We start from the raw sequence: 16,657 nt of genomic DNA on the forward strand, positions 1-16,657 counted from the left end.
GGTTCCGTGGGGTCTATGCAACTGGTGGGCCAATTTGCTAAGTTTTATGTGGTGGTCCATTGAAATTGAAATGTTTTTTTAGTTTCCACTTTAAAACTTTTAAAATTCACATCTTATCACTGTTTTTCTAAAAACTCAATTTTTGTTTAATAGAACGAAACAGAAGAGTAAAGAAAAAGAAGCAAAAAAAGAAAAAGAAAAAAAGAAAAAAAGGATAATAGTGCCCAGACTAAATCTGCACACATGCAAGTTTTGAATTTTTAAGAGAATAGTAATAAAGTAAGAATTTTGAAAGTTTGAGGTGATAACTAAAAAATTTCGGTTAATCACAATTGACATGGTTGTTTCAGTTTTGTTTCTTTTTTGTAGTGATCGTTTGAGCTAAATCCGGTCTACTTACTTGACTTGTGTGACTCTGTTTTCCTACGTTAGTCATAATTTTTCCAATGGCGGGTCCTAATAATTTTCGAGGGTTCATTGAAAATTGGCAATATGATTATGATGGGTCATGGGCCCCTACTCTAGTGACCGAGGCCGTGACGTGTAAACCAGCCGGACATAATATATTATTTTTAATCGTCTGTAAAAAAAAAAAAAAAAAAAAAAAAGCTTCGAAATAAGTTTATTGATTAATATTTGTGAATAATATGAACGTCTCCATCATATATGAAATATTGGTACTTAATTAGTAAAACCTAGCTAGCTCATATATATGTTTTACAATTATATATATATGGATGTTTTGCACTTTGACTATATATATATATATATAGGAAGAGGAGGGTTCAAATGCCTCCATGTTTTTGTGCCTCCATCTCTCTCCATCATTTTCAAAGTTCAAACAGTCGATCCGAACCGCTCAATCTAACCTCCATACTAAAATATGTTTGGAGACCAAATTTTATATTTTTAGGAATTTTTTACTATTTTCTTAGATAGGTACAAAATCAGTAAATCTGAACCATCTAAAAACAATATTTTTTTACCTATTTAAAAAAATAGTAAAAAAATTTCTAAAAATATAAAATTTGGTCTCCAAACATATTTTAGTATGGAGGTTTTGTTGAGCGGTTCGGATCAACTATTTGAACTTTGAAAATGATGGAGAGAGATGGAGGCATAATGGAGGCACAAAAACATGGAGGCATTTGAACCCTCCTCATATAGGAATATGCTAGCATGCTATGCATAGCATAGAGGGCCTCCATGCAACGGCTCAATATTCGACTTTTCAAAATTCTATGGTCGATCCGAACCATTCATCTTGTTCTCTATATTAATATGTGTTTGGAGACCAAATTTTACATTTTTTTGAAATTTTTTTACTGTTTTTTTAGATTTATTGAAAATCATTGTTTTTGTTATGGTTCAGATTTGCTGAAAACAACGATTTTTAATAAATCTAAAAAAATAATAAAATAATTTCAAAAAATGTAAAATTTGGTCTTCAAACACATATTAATATGGAGAACAAGATAAACGATTCGGATTGACCGTTAGGATTTTGAAAAGTCGAATATTGAGCCATTGCATGGAGGCCCTCTATGCTATGCATAGCATGCTAGCATATTCCTATATATATATATATAGAGAGAGATAGAGAGAGAGAGATGGACTTGGGTGAGACGCGGAGTATACGCATTTGGTGCTCCATGGTACATTTTAGCCATTTTGAAAATTCAAACAATCGATTCGAACCGCTCAACACGATCTCCATATTGAAATGTGCTTGGAGACCAAAATTTACATTTTTTTGAATTTTTTTATTATTTATTAAGCCACTTTGAAAGTACAAACGCGTGGTAGTCCGCGTCTCACCCAAGTCCATCTCTCTCTCTCTCTCTATATATATAAATTAATTATTTTTAAGTTAGCACTTGGTTAGGATGATGAATTTTGTGCAGTCTCAAATATGGTCGATTAATTATCCATGCACTTAGTAATTTGTTATATTTATGCACACGTACGTGTTTGAATTGACAATGTATAATACGTACGGCACAAAATATATATATGGAAATGTTGCCCCCGGGCCGTAGTCAGCAGTCAGCAGTCAGCAGACCAGACTTAATTAATTTTCCTTTTTCGTTTTTGAAACGTTTCTAATCAATTGTAACGTGGGGCAATGTCAACCAAGTCTTGGTAACTGCCCCCGTCAAATAATTAATTAAATACAACATCAGCAGTAAGAACCTGGCCTCCTCCTCTTAATTAATTTACTTGGTCGTTAATCATGGTGTTTTTCAATTTCTTGCTTCTCTTGTTCCATTTCATTCTGATTTTTCCTCTCTGCGCTAAATCTGATAAAGTACTTACCCCGAATTGCAACACACCCAACACAACCAGCACCAGCTTTGATTCTGATCTTTCTCGCCTCTTCTCCTCACTCACCAACAACGCCTCTCAATCTGGTTATTCAACCTATATAGTTGGCCAAAACGGTAATACACTGTACGGCGCTGCCATGTGCCAAGCGGGTACCACCTATACTTCTTGCAATACCTGTCTTACCACAGCCACCAGCGATATCGTCGAGCTGTGCGCAAAGAAGGTGAACGCGACATTATGGTATGATAACTGCATACTGCGTTACTCGAATACCAACTTCTTCACCAGCCTTGATGCTTACAAGTAATTATAATATATATATATACATATATTTTTTTTGTCTTGCTTTTCCTCTAGACATATATAGTCAACCTTTTGCCCTAACATTTGAAAACTTACTTGGGATGATATAGTCGTTTTAACAAGCAAATTTATGTGTGTACCGGCAGTCATTGCATGCCGGGCGTAACAGATGTACAGCAGGATCTGAAGGACAGTCTAAATAATTTAGTAAGCAAGACAATGTTGAATCTCAGCTCAAACGCGGCGTACAACTCTTCGCAGAAGTATGCAGTGAGGGAGGTGGATTTCACAAGCTCAGTACCGCTTTATGAATTAGTACAGTGCACAAGAAACCTGTCAAATGATGAATGCCACCGGTGTCTCTCTGACCTTGTGGGGCTGTTGATGATCGAGAACTGCTCGAGTGGAAAGCTCGGTGGAAGGGTGCTTGCACAGAGCTGCTATGTCCGATTTGAGACTGTTGAGTTCTTTGACTCATCTTTGATTTCATCATCAGGTGCGACTCCATTTCCCTCAGTAACAAACACGACAGATCCGGAGCCAATGACGCCAACCATTACATCTAAAGGTCTGTTATTCTCCAAATTAATATATATATATAGTGATCTCCTTGATGTTCTTATTGTTTGTTAAACTTAATTGTTTCCACTTTCCAGCATTATTTTATATGTTTTAAAAAATTCTCCTTCAAATTTAGGTGGTATATAGTACCAATAGTTTTATGGACAAAAAAGATTAAGGGCTTGACCCTTAAATTTTTTCATATAAAAAAATTAGGTGGTATAATTCGTTTGACCACAGTACCTCTGAAATGTCAGTTCATTGAATTACTTTATTGTTAATTTTTCAACACTAATTAATGTCCCTTCATGTTTATATGAAATAGGTGATGATAAGCTGGAAACAAAGCTGATATATATAAATATTCCTTCTATTGTACTGGTCCTCATGTTATTAATCATTTTTGGTGTGATGTTAATGAGAAGACTCAGAAGAAAAAATGCCAGTAAGTTGATAATTATATATATATATATATATCCATGATCCACTCTAATTAATTTAGTTGGAGAGCTTTGTATAGTATACTACTTGTATTATTAGATATTAATCTCTGAGATAAAACTTCTCAGCTTAAGAAAAATATTCTTAATTTGTTATGCTTAATTTCCAGTATTGCTGACCAACGAAGGGTTGTCACATGGCATGGGTGATCATGAGATTAGCATTATACCTTCAAGTATACGCACTGATGAGCTTGTTCAATATTCTCTGGAAACGCTACAGATTGTCACAGAGAACTTCTCCAAAAGAAAGAAACTAGGTGGCGGTCGGTTCGGTGAAGTATTTGAGGTAATATATATGAGAGCAGCAGCAGCAAATAGCAATTAGTATAACAGTAAATAATAAAAAGAGATCATTTATATTGTGAATTTTGTTAGCATCACTGGAGCAAGACGCTGGATAAATGTGAAACCAAATTTGTAATATATTAGAAATACATAGTTGTGTTTTTTCTACTTGGTTAATTAAGGCTGTATATATATTTTTATAATGAAGGGAATGATTGATGGAGTACAAGTAGCAATTAAAAAGCTGAGAGAAGATTCAGTTCCCTTAAGCCGGTTGCTAGATCTGGGGAAGGAGGTCACCTTGCTCGCTCCTCTATATCATAGAAACCTCGTCAAATTACTCGGATTTTGCATTGAAGCAGGACACTATGTCCTAGTTTACGAATTTATAGATAATAAGGATCTTGGAAAACATTTGAAAGGTAATATTAATTATATATTAATTTTATCTTGCATAAGTACTGTACTTATAACTTTCTGAGATTTTCTTTGACTTACAAAAATGTGTTTGGTCTTGAACTTTGAGCGCAGATGATTCCCTGCGGCAGACCTTAGACTGGGAAACACGACGAAGAATCATCAAAGGAATAGCTGATGGCCTCCGCTATCTCCATTCCGAATCAAGGAATAAAAAGAGGATCATACATTGTGACCTAAAAGCAGAAAATGTACTACTTGATGACAAGAACGTTGTTAAGATCGCAGATTTTGGTCTTTCAAGGATATTACGGGCAGACAAAACCTACGAGAGCTCTCGAGTCACAGTTGGAACCCCGTAAGTACTAATTAAATCGGCACCATGGATCTTGTTTTATGTTTGTTCACTTGTTTTAATTTCCTAACTTTTGTTATATATATAGTTGAATTGGCACAATTAATTTATTCTATGACACATGCATGATGCAGTGGATACATTGCACCGGAACTATGGCCGCCAAAGCCGATATACTCACCCCAAGCAGATGTGTACAGCTTTGGTGTGCTACTTTTGGAGATCATGACTAAATGGACGGTGTCTGCTTATGAAGGTGTTCTCACACATGATGTGAGTAATTCATCAATCAAAACTCAAAAACAAACTATATATATATATATATATATATATATATGAAATTAATTACAATTAAACTATATATATATATATATGTTAATTAATTATTTAGGTTTGGGACCACTGGAAAAGCAATGCATTAATAGAGATAATCGATCCATCTATAGCGGATGAATGCCCGGAGGAAGAGGCATTGTGGTTCATGCTGATCGGGTTGTCATGCGTTCAAGGCGACCGGAGGAAACGACCTGACATGAAGAATGTTGTAGAGATGCTACGAGGAGAAGCTCCTCTCCCGGAGCCTTCATATCCGGGATATTATCCTGAGGAGCGCCAACCACAGAAAAAAAATTGCTGGTTTTCCAGGATAATGAAATAATTTATTTTGAACTACTTGTTCATGAAGTTTAATGGAGATCGAACTGCTTATAGTTAGTTATTATGAATTGAGTCTTAATTATTTGAAGAAATATTTAATTATATTTCTCGTTTAAGTAGAGTTTTATTTTGAGAAATATTATAGACAAGATTTTTCAGATCTAGTGTTAATTTTGCGACCTCATATATAGATGATTGTCCAAGTAGTTTCGTATGTTGCAGTCTATCTTCGTCATAAAAAATTTAAAACTATCGGAATCATTTATTTATTTTATTTTTTTTGAGAAGAGAAAAATATATGGATATATATGAAGCCTCCAAATTTCATTAATAGAATACGTACCAGTGGTGTCATGATTTTACAAAAGATTGCCAGAGGCAATGTAAAATGTTTAGAAATTAAAAGAAAAGTAGGGAAAGATAAAGAAGAAGAACGACGCGTCGTAAACAGCTAGTAATTGGCAAAACCAGAACACAACACAACACAACACAACACAACACAACACAACAGTAGAATTACTGTTTACGATGCGTCTCTGTCAGGACTTAATTGGTTGCTATATATATATATATTGGGGAAACAACCAACTGGCATGAAAATCTTTCCTCACCGCTACATGCTTTAAATTAAATTGAATAAGGAAATTTCAAAGGACTTGCCTAATTAATTAGTAGGAAATTTGCTGCAAACTCTGTCAGGATTATTGTTTACAAATAAATAAAAACTGATACTTATTTGAACAAGTCTCTGCAAGACTTGCTTGTACTAATACATTTATAATTAATTTCCACAATTCTCATAATCGCTTTGTTCACACTAAATAGTCATTTTCGTTAAAGGAATCGAAACAAAATATTGTATTATGTGCATTATCAAGACCTTATAATAATAATAATAATAATCACTAATAAATAAATTAAGAAGCACATGATATTGAGTAGCGAGTCTATTGAGTTTGGTTTAAACAGTAATAAACAGTTTTGTTTGACAAATTAAGATTGGTTGCATGCTGGTTTACATATATAGTATGGCAGTTGTAGAGTTGACATTTTTTTTACCGTCCATCTTTTAATTTTTGAAAAAAAAAAAGAAAACTACATTCCGGATTTCAATATTTTGAAAATACTATGATTGAACCATAATTTGACGTATTATTTGACACATAGTTGACTCCAAAATTTACCTTAATTATCATGTTTTGTTGCATTTTATTTATCATTTCGTTTAATTTTAGTTAATGTTAGTCAAGACATAAGATACTGCGCAAGTTGTTAATTACTATAGAATTGGAGCACGAAATCGCGCGATTTGCATGTGCACAAAAGATCAAGAATATTAAACCGAATAAAGAAACAAATTGATCCATGATATCTTGGCTATTCGCTACTAATTAATGCATTTTATTGGCTGCCGAATCAATTGATACCAATTAATTGTTGCATTTGAAATATGGCAAATTAAGGAATATAATGGCTGGCTGATTGTGGCGCACTTTATTTCTTACCAAAAAATAAATTAAATGGAAGAGCACCTGATATATATTTTGCCTCGGACGAAAGGAAGGGATATCTTGGTTTACCATTTTTATATTTTGACACTTTGAATTTTTATTGGGAGATTCGGCCAAAGACAAATCGAAGGAAGAAAGACTCGGCCAGAGGCAAAAACCGAAGCAAAGGAGCTGCACTTGATTAAAGGAGTTCTTAATACTTTTTATTTTTTTTATTTTTATAATTTTAATGAAATCAAATATGACTTGTGCTTGTGTTGAAAGTATACTTAGTTAAACATTTTATCTAGGAATATGAGAGTAGTTTGATATTTTGTTATGTTAACTTAGTTATTTGAATTTTATTTGTAGTTGTGATGTTGATTTGTTTATGAATATTTGAATGGTTTGTTTAGTTATTTCTTATTTTATTAAGGGATCCGCTAATAATGAATTGAGACCGAAAGTAGAAATTTATATTAGAAGTACTTTTTAAAATAGCGATAGTTATGCAAACAATATTAGGTAAATTTGGTGATGGATCGAAAGGAGAAATTGAATTACTAGAAAAATATAAATAAACTTAAGTACTCGGAGCTACGAAAGTAATCCAAAAAGCTTTTGGGGAAAAACATGAGTTATCAAATAGCTTAATGGATTTAGATTAAAACTGGTAAGCCACGAACATAGGAGACCTATTTAATCTAGATACGATGCGAAGCCGCGAAAGTGGATAAACATTTTACCTTAGAATAACACCCCCTCAACAATTACAACCCAAATATTAGAAAAACAATTAGAAATACATAATTAAAAGTATCATAATGAAACCATAACCCTAGATATTTACTTCTTCTGATTTCTCCTATCATTTACTGTTTCTGGAATTCAATCTGTATTATGTTAATTTAAGTTGCATTCAGATAATTCATCCTGCATTCTGTCTAGAATTCAGGCCCAGGTTCTGGAATTTAGTCTGCATTATTTTATAATTCATCCCGCATTTTTAGGATTCAGTTTATAAAAAAAATCACTCAATATTGGATTGTCTAGATTATTGAAAATCAGTAAACCAGTACTTACAATACCTCTCTGTGGTTCGATACCCAAATTACTAAACGATAAGGTCATGCACTTGTGACCGAATTGTATTAGAATTAGAGATTAAATTGTTAAGCTATTAAAATTACACCACACTATTTCTAAATTGAACTCTTGGTGAAAAATATTTTCTAAATATCACATGAAAAGTAGCAAACGCATAAGCAAGTGCATATTGTAATATATCTCAATTCAACACGCTTATGCATTCATAATTTTTTTTTTTAAATAATTGTTCAAAATTTGAGCATACTATTGTTAAGATTTTTAAATCGGTAAATATTAATGTTATTTTTAGAAATGCATGATATAAAAGAATCTAGTAGTGATCAGATGCCAATTAATTATGATCCATTTTTTTCGAACTAAGAACATCTCCAATTCAGCAATTACAATTAATTGCTAAGGGTATACGCAACCCGATTGTTTTGTTTAACACGACGGTGGATTCTGCGGTGAGACTGGCTGAGTTTGAGCGAAGTTTCATTCTGTCTGACATCGCCAAATGGGGACCAGATAAGGTCGAACTAACTCTGAGACGCACTTTTCAGCAACTCACCTGGAAGGTCACTATCTTTGATGAGGAGAAATGCCTCATTCAGGCACCGACGAGAGACTGGGCTCAATCGATGACCAGATCTGGTACTATGCGTTTGGATGGTGTAAAGTTTCCGATCGTCCTCTGGGAACCGAAGTTCAGTGAAGGTAAGAAGCTCACCTCTCTCTGGGTTAAGATTTGGGGCTATCCTCACCTTCTGTGGCAGTGGTTTGAGGTTGATCGGATGCTGAATCCGTTGGGAGCTGTCTTACTGGAGATGTCGCCTCCCCCTGGCCAGCGCTGTGATAACAGATACCTCCGAGCACGGATTGGGGTGTGCGATAGAGAACTTCTCCCACACAAACACTGGATGATGCATAGGGATACAGTCGGCTATGTTTCCTGTTTTGATGTGTATTTTGAGATCGAGACAGAGAAACCGTCTGCTCCTTCTGGTTCAGGTCATGGTCCTGAAACTAAACCTCATGGTAAGGGAGGGGGCAGAACTCAGCCTCCACCACCAAAAAATGCTCCACCGTCAAAAAACGCTCCACCTCCACCGCTAAAAAACCCCAAACCACCTGTCACAGGTCAAGGAGATGCCCCGATGCAAGATAATCCACCTGGAGCCCCAAATGGCTCCTCCAGCACAACAAAAAATGTGACCGAGACTATCCCTGATACAGTCGGCTATGTTTTGCAATATTAAACAAATAAATACAATATTTTTTTCTTTTAATTTTTTTTTTCTTGGAAGAAATGTATGATATATACTGTTGTATCCATTTTAGTTATTTAACAAATGTGATGGTTTGTTAAATAAGTTTTCAGATTATTGAATGCAAATGACATAGTACATCTATCTCATTAAATACTTATTTATTTAATTATAAAAAATATTTATATTTTAAAATAATAAGTAGTAAGTAATATAAAATATTATTTCATCAATTAAATTTAATTGCATTATTAATAATTTTATTAATAAAAATAATTGCATTATATCAAACATTTTAGAAAGAAAAATAAAAAATTTCACAATTAATCTTACGATACAACCGAACACCTATTTTAACATATCCCCACAATAATTCTTGTGTGTACCCATGAGCATAAGTTCCCGTAAATTAAATAGTGGATTCCCATACCTATACTGGCTATACAATTCCATCCCGCACAATTCGGTAACAAATGAACAATCCCAGAAGAAAACAAACAATTAAGTATCAACTAAAATACGAATAAATAAATGCAGTTGCAGGCTTGCAGCTCGTGGTAAGATTCTTTTAATATTTGTTGTTGTATAGATTGATTCTGATCCGAATTTAAACTTAATTAAATTTTGGATTATATATTTAGGAGATCGGAATCCCGTGAATTAACAGTTCCGTGGTAAGAATAAGATTGTCTACAACGGTGAAATCGCTTTATAATACCAATTACCAACCAGAATGTCTCTCAGAAAATGGCAGTTAATAATTAATAAATTAATTTTTTATATAAAATCAATTAAGTGTGAATATGAACAAATTGTCCTAATTAATGTAGCTTAGCTAGCTGCTAGTATGAATATTGTAGAAATTTAAATTTGTGTATATATAGTTCTCACTTTTTTACCCATATATTAGTTAATTAGCTAGGCATCAAAATTAAGTAATATATATTTTGAATGGCTGGTCAATTGGAAATAAAACTATTGGGCCAACAATTAATACAATTGGATGTTTCAAGTCTTTAATTATTTCTCTTTCTTTTTTAATGGAAGTTAAAAATCAATTAAGTCCGAATTAATTATAAGTTCTGTATCGTTATCTTGACCGAGTATCGTATCGGTTTCAGATTGACCAAGTTTAATTTCTTCCAATTTTAATTTTGCCAATGCAATTACTCAGTCTGTTCCCACTGTTCAATTATTGTAGATAGCCTAGGCTAGGCTAGGCTAGGCTAGCTAGCTAGGTATCTGTTACGTTACGAAATTTTTACAATTAAATTGAAATGATTTAAAAGGAAGAACCGATAAATTGTGTTAATAAAATGGAAGTTTAAACCTTAATTAAGGTTCCTCTAAATAAGTAAGTTAATTGTGAATTGAAACCGCGTCGAAATTTCGAGATTTCGGCATTTTATAGCCCCAGTGCGGATTAGGTTGACCGCAGTGCGGGTGGAAGCCATCCGCAGTGGCTCAGGCTTTGTCTGGAATTTTGCCAAAAAAATGACTAAGTAGTGAGTGCGGGTGAGGGATCCGCAGTGCGGATGAGTTTAGCCGCACTCATGAATTTCTGTATTGCACTGAATTTTCCTGAAATCGGCTAAGTAGTGAGTGCGGATGAGGTTGAACCGCAGTGCGGATCAGGTTCATCCGCAGTAGGCTCGGACTTTTCCTGGATTCGGCTGACAACCGACTAAGTCTCGAGTGCGGATTAGGTAACCCGCAGTGCGGATTGGCTAATCCGCATTCAGGGTAATTTTAACCCTAAAACCCAAATTAAACCTTCTCTCTCTCTCACTTCACCATTATCCCCATTTCTAAGTTATTTTCGGTTAAGAGAGAAGGAAAAGATCCCGTGAGTTTCCGTTTCTTCCAGACTCCCGATTGTTGCGAGAAATCGAGTTTGGAACCGAGAAAGCAGCCGAGGATCTCTCAGAACCCTTCTATTTGGTATTTCTTTCTCTCCTTTTTACTTTCGAAACCTCGAATTTTCTCGATTTCTCGGATTCTCGTTTTAAACCCGAGATTTGTGCTCGAATTGCTCGAGGACTAGTTCCTCTACACTTCTTACTAGTTTGTTTGTCATTCTTTTTCCCGATTTCTTCCGATTTATGAAATCTGATTTCTAGGGTTTCGTGCCAAAATTGAAAGTTGGCCTAATCGTGATTTGATTTGCTTAACCCGACCAATTAGACTTGTAATCGGTAGGGTTGCCTCCTGATCGTGAATTTTTAGAACATTTAACAGCCGATTTGAGGTTTTGACCAAATTAGGGTTAACCAAACGGTAAATTGAAATGAACCGAGAACCAAGGTAGTGAACCGGTGATTGATGGTCACCAAATGGAGAGTTGTATGGTCCCGAGGACCTAGAGGATCTTGGTAAGAAATGATGAACCGAACGAATTGATACCAAAAACATAGAAATTGAATAGGGAAGGTATAAGCCCTAGCACCACTCGATTAAACTCCTCGATCCTGAACCAATGTTAAACCTAGTATACGTATAATATAGGTGTAGGCTCGGTCGAGCAAGAACTTGCGAGACCATACGAGACGTCCGATCCTTAGCTTAAGCGGTACGCTCGTCATAATAAGGTGCGGGATTCTTGGACTTGTTTGATACTTTATTTTCAGGAATTAAACTGTTTATTCGTTTGTCATGTTGAATGCTTAATTGTTTCATATTTTGGAATTCATGCTGCATATTGATTCTTGCATAAATGAGAATGATTGAATTGTTTGGTTGAGGTTAATTGGCATGTTGGTATGGTTATTATTTGATTAGTTCTATTAATTGTTCTTGATGTGAATGAATCTGCCAGGCCGACCTGTTTAGGTGGCTGGATAAGGTGACGGTGACCTATCCGTTGACCTGTGTTTATGAATTTGCCAGACCGACCTGTTTAGGTGGCTGGATTCAGGTGACGCTGCTGACTTATGCGTCGATCTGTAGAATTTGCCAGACCGATCTGTTTAGGTGGCTGGATTCAGGTGACGCTGCTGACTTATGCGTTGATCTGTCAGAATTTGCCAGACCGACCTGTTTAGGTGGCTGGATTAAGGTGACGCTGCTGACTTATGCGTTGACCTGTTATGATTTTGCGAGACTGACCTATATGTGTGGCTTTGATAGATATATTTGTTGAGATTAAGCAAAGTTGACCTGTATAGGTAACTTTGATTTCCGTGTGTTGCATTGTGTCAAGTTGACCTGTATTGGTGACTTGTAACCGGACCTTAGGAAATGGTTAAGCCAAACAGCAATTTCAGATGGGTGTCTGATAAAGGGTCCAGCGGTTGGCCATCTGTAGGCGCTTGTAACCCTACAGATGTGGGTTTGATAACGGTTCAGCTCGAGAGAACATCTGTAATTGCTACAAGCCCTAATGAACTGCGTTAGGAATCGAGTTAAGCCAAAGTACATGTTGTGTGTTGAAATCCATATTGAAATTCCGTAAACTGTGTTTCAGGTTGATTAACTGTTGTCGAGTAGTGGCATTCTGTTATTTATGTTTCTTATATAACTGTTGCATTGTTTATTGTTTGGGTTTCATTTCATTTTTGAATATAGAGTTTGATTGCAAGTCCAATAATTCATATGTGGCAAATTCGCACTGAGAATTTTATTCTCACCCCCACCCTCCCGGTTATTTTACAGGTACAGGTACGATTGATTCCGGAGAGGCACGCGAGTAGTGGGCCATAGTAGCTGACCATCTCAGGACCCTAGATATTTTGGTTGTATAGATATAGGGTAGGCCTCATGGTTGGTATCCGGATGCGATACTTTCGTTGTATTATTACTATCCAGACTGTGTACTCTGATTTTATATTAGAAACTTGTTTTGAATTGCGTGTTGTTTGGTTTAAATTGTGATTAGCCTTGTAAGCATACATGGCGTTGTATGCTTACGGCGGGGGACTGTTACTACCCGTGGCCGCGGGGTGTGACAGCTCTCTTTGGTGGTATCAGAGCTCAAGGTTTAAACCCTAACCAGACTGATAGGATACGTGAGTGGGGTACGTTATACTTGGGGTCGTCACGGCTAACGACTTGTTCGTTCTATGAGATAGGTATATGCAAATCTAATGACTATTTTCGTCTTATTTAAGAGCTATGGAAGGACGCCGAGGTAGGGGACGACCTAGAACTAGGAACCCACTGAACGAACCGATCGTTCATGCGAGCGAGGCCGGATCTGCAGGGCCGGAGGTCCAGAGAGTTGATCTTGGACCTGTAGGTGCGCAGAACCGGGACCGAGATCTAGACGATAGATTGATTGCGGCTTACGAGAGAGGCCGCCAAGCAGAGAGACATGAGGTGGCACCGGAGGCTCCCCGAGGAGGTCCGGAAGATTTTAGGAGGTTGTACGACTCCTTCATGCGCCTTAATCCACCTCGGTTTAATGGCACTGGTGAGTATGCCGCTGCGGAAGAATGGCTCGCGAGCATGAGTGCCAAGCTAGTTCTGTGTAGAGCGCCAGAACAGGATATGGTGGAGCTGGCCGAGCAGCAGTTAGAGGAGGGTGCGAGGTTCTGGTGGGATGGAGCCCGACGTAGTTATGTCGGGGAGGAGGCCAAGATTCCGTGGGAATGGTTTGAACAACAATTCACTCGACGATTTCTGAGTAACATACAGCGAGAGGCGCTGCGGAGGAAATTCCTGGATTTGAAGCAGGATGGGCGAACGGTGGCAGATTATAACAACGAGTTCCTCGCCCTATCCAGGTATGCAATTGATGTGCAAACTGATGTGGTGAGATACCATAGGCAGTACCTGGATGGACTTGACGGGGGGATCTCTATGATTGTGGATACCCCGATGGCTACTGAGCTGCAGGCCATGATGGATCATGCTGAGCAAGTGGAGTTGCACGGCAAGAGGAGAAGGCTGCAAATGACGGAGAGGAGTGTGAAGCAGAGGGAGGACCAGAACAGGCAATTGAGGTCGAGGGGAAGACCATCGACAGCTAGACCACCCTTGAGACAGTTTGTGGCACCTAGACCCCCTCCGAGGCAGATGGCAGCATCGGTACTCCGGCCGGGTTTTGTTTCAGTGTGGTGCCGTTCATGCGACCAGGAACACTCGGAGATCGAGTGCAGACGCCGCAACCAAGCCTGTTACACCTGCGGCAGTATGGAGCATTGGGCAAGAGAGTGCCCGAATGCAGCACTAGGGTTCCAGAGGAATAGCGGTGGCAGAGGGCCCATGGGACGTGGAACTGGTAGACCACCATTCCGTGGTCGAGGTGCTTCCCAAACCAGCGGAGGCAGGATTGGAGGTCGAGTGGCTGCCCATGCACTCGGTATAGCAGAGGTTGCATATGACGCAACGAGGACTCTGGAGGAAGGAGAAGGCTCGCAACCGTCTGATTCTCGAGCTGATGTGATGACAAGTATACTTTCTATCTCGGATGAGAGTGCCTATTGTTTGATAGATACTGGGTGTAGCCATTCCATTGTATCGAAGGCTTGGGTAGAAAGGTATAACTGGCTAACCGAAACCAATAACCAAGTCCTGAGTGTCCAAACCCCTTTCGGTTCGACTGACCGAAAAATAACCATATGCCGAAACCGAAAAGTCAGAGTTGATGGAAGGGATCTCGAGATAGACCTGTTGGTTATGGAGATCACGGGTTACGACGTTCTATTGGGGATGGATTGGCTAACAAGACATGCCGCAACGATCGACTGTCCGCACCGCAGGATTTGTTTTGTGACCGCGAAAGGTGGTATGTCGTGCATGCTGAACTGTAGGAAGGTTGGAGGGTTGATACCGTGCATCTCGGCTGTGGAAGTTAGGCACCTGATCGATTCAGGGTGCACTGCATATCTGGCAATAGTATACACTGATACGAAAGTTCCTGAGATGAATACGATTCCAGTGGTGTCGGAGTTCGTGGATGTGTTTCCGGAAGAAATAGTCGGATTACCACCGGAACGAGAAGTGGAGTTTGGCATAGAAGTGGTACCGGGTACGACACCAATTTCAAAGAGTCCGTATCGTATGGCTCCTGCAGAATTGAAAGAACTCAAGGCCCAATTAGAAGAGATGCTGGAAAGCGGGTTTATTAGACCGAGCACATCTCCATGGGGTGCTCCGGTGTTGTTTGTGAAGAAGAAAGATGGTACCTTGCGGTTATGCATAGATTACCGTGAATTGAACAAGGTAACCGTCAAGAATAGATACCCGTTGCCCCGAATCGATGACTTGTTTGATCAGCTACAAGGATCTTCGATCTACTCCAAGATAGAGTTGAGGACGGGGTACCACCAGCTTAGAATACGTCCGACTGACGTGGAAAAGACAGCCTTCCGAACGCGCTATGGGCATTACGAATATATGGTGATGCCGTTCGGGCTAACGAACGCTCCGGCTGCATTTATGGACATGATGCAGCGAGTGTTTCACGACCTATTGGATTCAACTGTGGTGGTGTTCATCGATGACATCCTGATATATTCAAGGTCACGTGAGGAGCATGAGGTACATCTGCGGATAGTGTTGCAGAGATTGAGAGATCATCAACTATTCGCAAAGTTTTCGAAGTGTGAGTTTTGGCTTGAGAAAGTGGCCTTCCTTGGGCACGTGATATCAGGTGAAGGGTTGGCCGTGGATTCAGAAAAGATTCGGGCGGTGACCGATTGGAAGAGGCCAGAAACAGTTACGGAGATTCGCAGTTTTCTGGGGCTAGCCGGATATTATAGAAGGTTCGTGCTCGGATTCTCACAGTTAGCTGCTCCCCTCACGAAGCTTTTGCATAAAGGTGTGAAGTTCGAATGGGGTGCCACTCAAGATCAAAGCTTTGAGGAGTTGAAGAATCGGTTAGTAACTGCCCCGGTTCTGGCCATGCCCATCACCGACGAGGAGTATACCGTCTACACCGATGCATCCGGATCTGGTTTGGGATGTGTACTGATGCAGAAGGACCATGTTATAGCATACGCTTCTCGGCAGTTGCGATCGCACGAACAGAATTATCCGACCCATGATCTGGAGCTAGCTGCAGTGATCTTCGCTTTAAAGATTTGGCGGCATTACTTATATGGAGTGAAGTGCCGTATCTTCACGGATCACCAAAGCTTGAAGTATATCTTCACTCAAAGGGAGTTGAATTTGAGGCAGAGGAGATGGTTGGAGCTGATGAAGGACTACGATCTGGATATCCAGTATCATGCCGGAAAGGCAAACGTGGTAGCAGATGCGCTAAGCAGGAAGAGTCAGATCAATCTGGCATCGATTATCACCAGCGAGACACACCTTCTCGAAGAAATGAGAAGAATGAATCTGCACGTGGGCGCATCCCGTGAGTTTGCATTGGAAACCTCATCTCGATTGATTGGAGCGAGCAATAGGGCAGGTACAGCTACAGTTGCCTCGATTATCTTGGCTGCGGTCGAGGTTCGA

At 38.5% G+C, this 16,657-nt stretch overlaps 1 protein-coding gene across 3 annotated transcripts; it reads left to right on the top strand.

Moving 5' to 3' along the window:
* Positions 1 to 2,202: 2,202 nt before the first annotated feature.
* On the top strand, positions 2,203 to 5,568 carry LOC144573302 (cysteine-rich receptor-like protein kinase 10). 3 transcript variants are annotated; one of them, XM_078323046.1, is made up of 8 exons: positions 2,203 to 2,568; positions 2,778 to 3,199; positions 3,518 to 3,637; positions 3,803 to 3,981; positions 4,189 to 4,402; positions 4,512 to 4,755; positions 4,887 to 5,025; positions 5,144 to 5,525. In XM_078323046.1, the coding sequence occupies exons 1-8, from the start codon at positions 2,234 to 2,236 to the stop codon at positions 5,408 to 5,410; spliced, it is 1,920 nt and encodes a 639-aa protein (XP_078179172.1). In that variant the 5' UTR covers positions 2,203 to 2,233; the 3' UTR covers positions 5,411 to 5,525. The 3 variants fall into 3 exon arrangements, with proteins under 3 accessions (XP_078179172.1, XP_078179173.1, XP_078179171.1); XM_078323045.1 differs by having other exon boundaries at positions 2,204 to 2,631; positions 5,144 to 5,568; XM_078323047.1 differs by lacking the exon at positions 3,518 to 3,637 and having other exon boundaries at positions 2,203 to 2,631.
* Positions 5,569 to 16,657: the final 11,089 nt, after the last annotated feature.

Source organism: Carex rostrata, chromosome 21 (assembly GCF_964058835.1).
Source record: "Carex rostrata chromosome 21, lpCarRost1.2, whole genome shotgun sequence".
Taxonomy (NCBI): Eukaryota; Viridiplantae; Streptophyta; class Magnoliopsida; order Poales; family Cyperaceae; genus Carex; species Carex rostrata.

Coding starts and splice junctions, on each gene's coding strand:
- LOC144573302 (XM_078323045.1), top strand. CDS start 2,234: ATGGTGTTTTTCAATTTCTTGCTTCTCTTGTTCCATTTCATTCTGATT. Junction 2,632..2,777: donor ACCAGCCTTGATGCTTACAA/GTAATTATAATA, acceptor GTGTACCGGCAG/TCATTGCATGCCGGGCGTAA. Junction 3,638..3,802: donor ACTCAGAAGAAAAAATGCCA/GTAAGTTGATAA, acceptor CTTAATTTCCAG/TATTGCTGACCAACGAAGGG.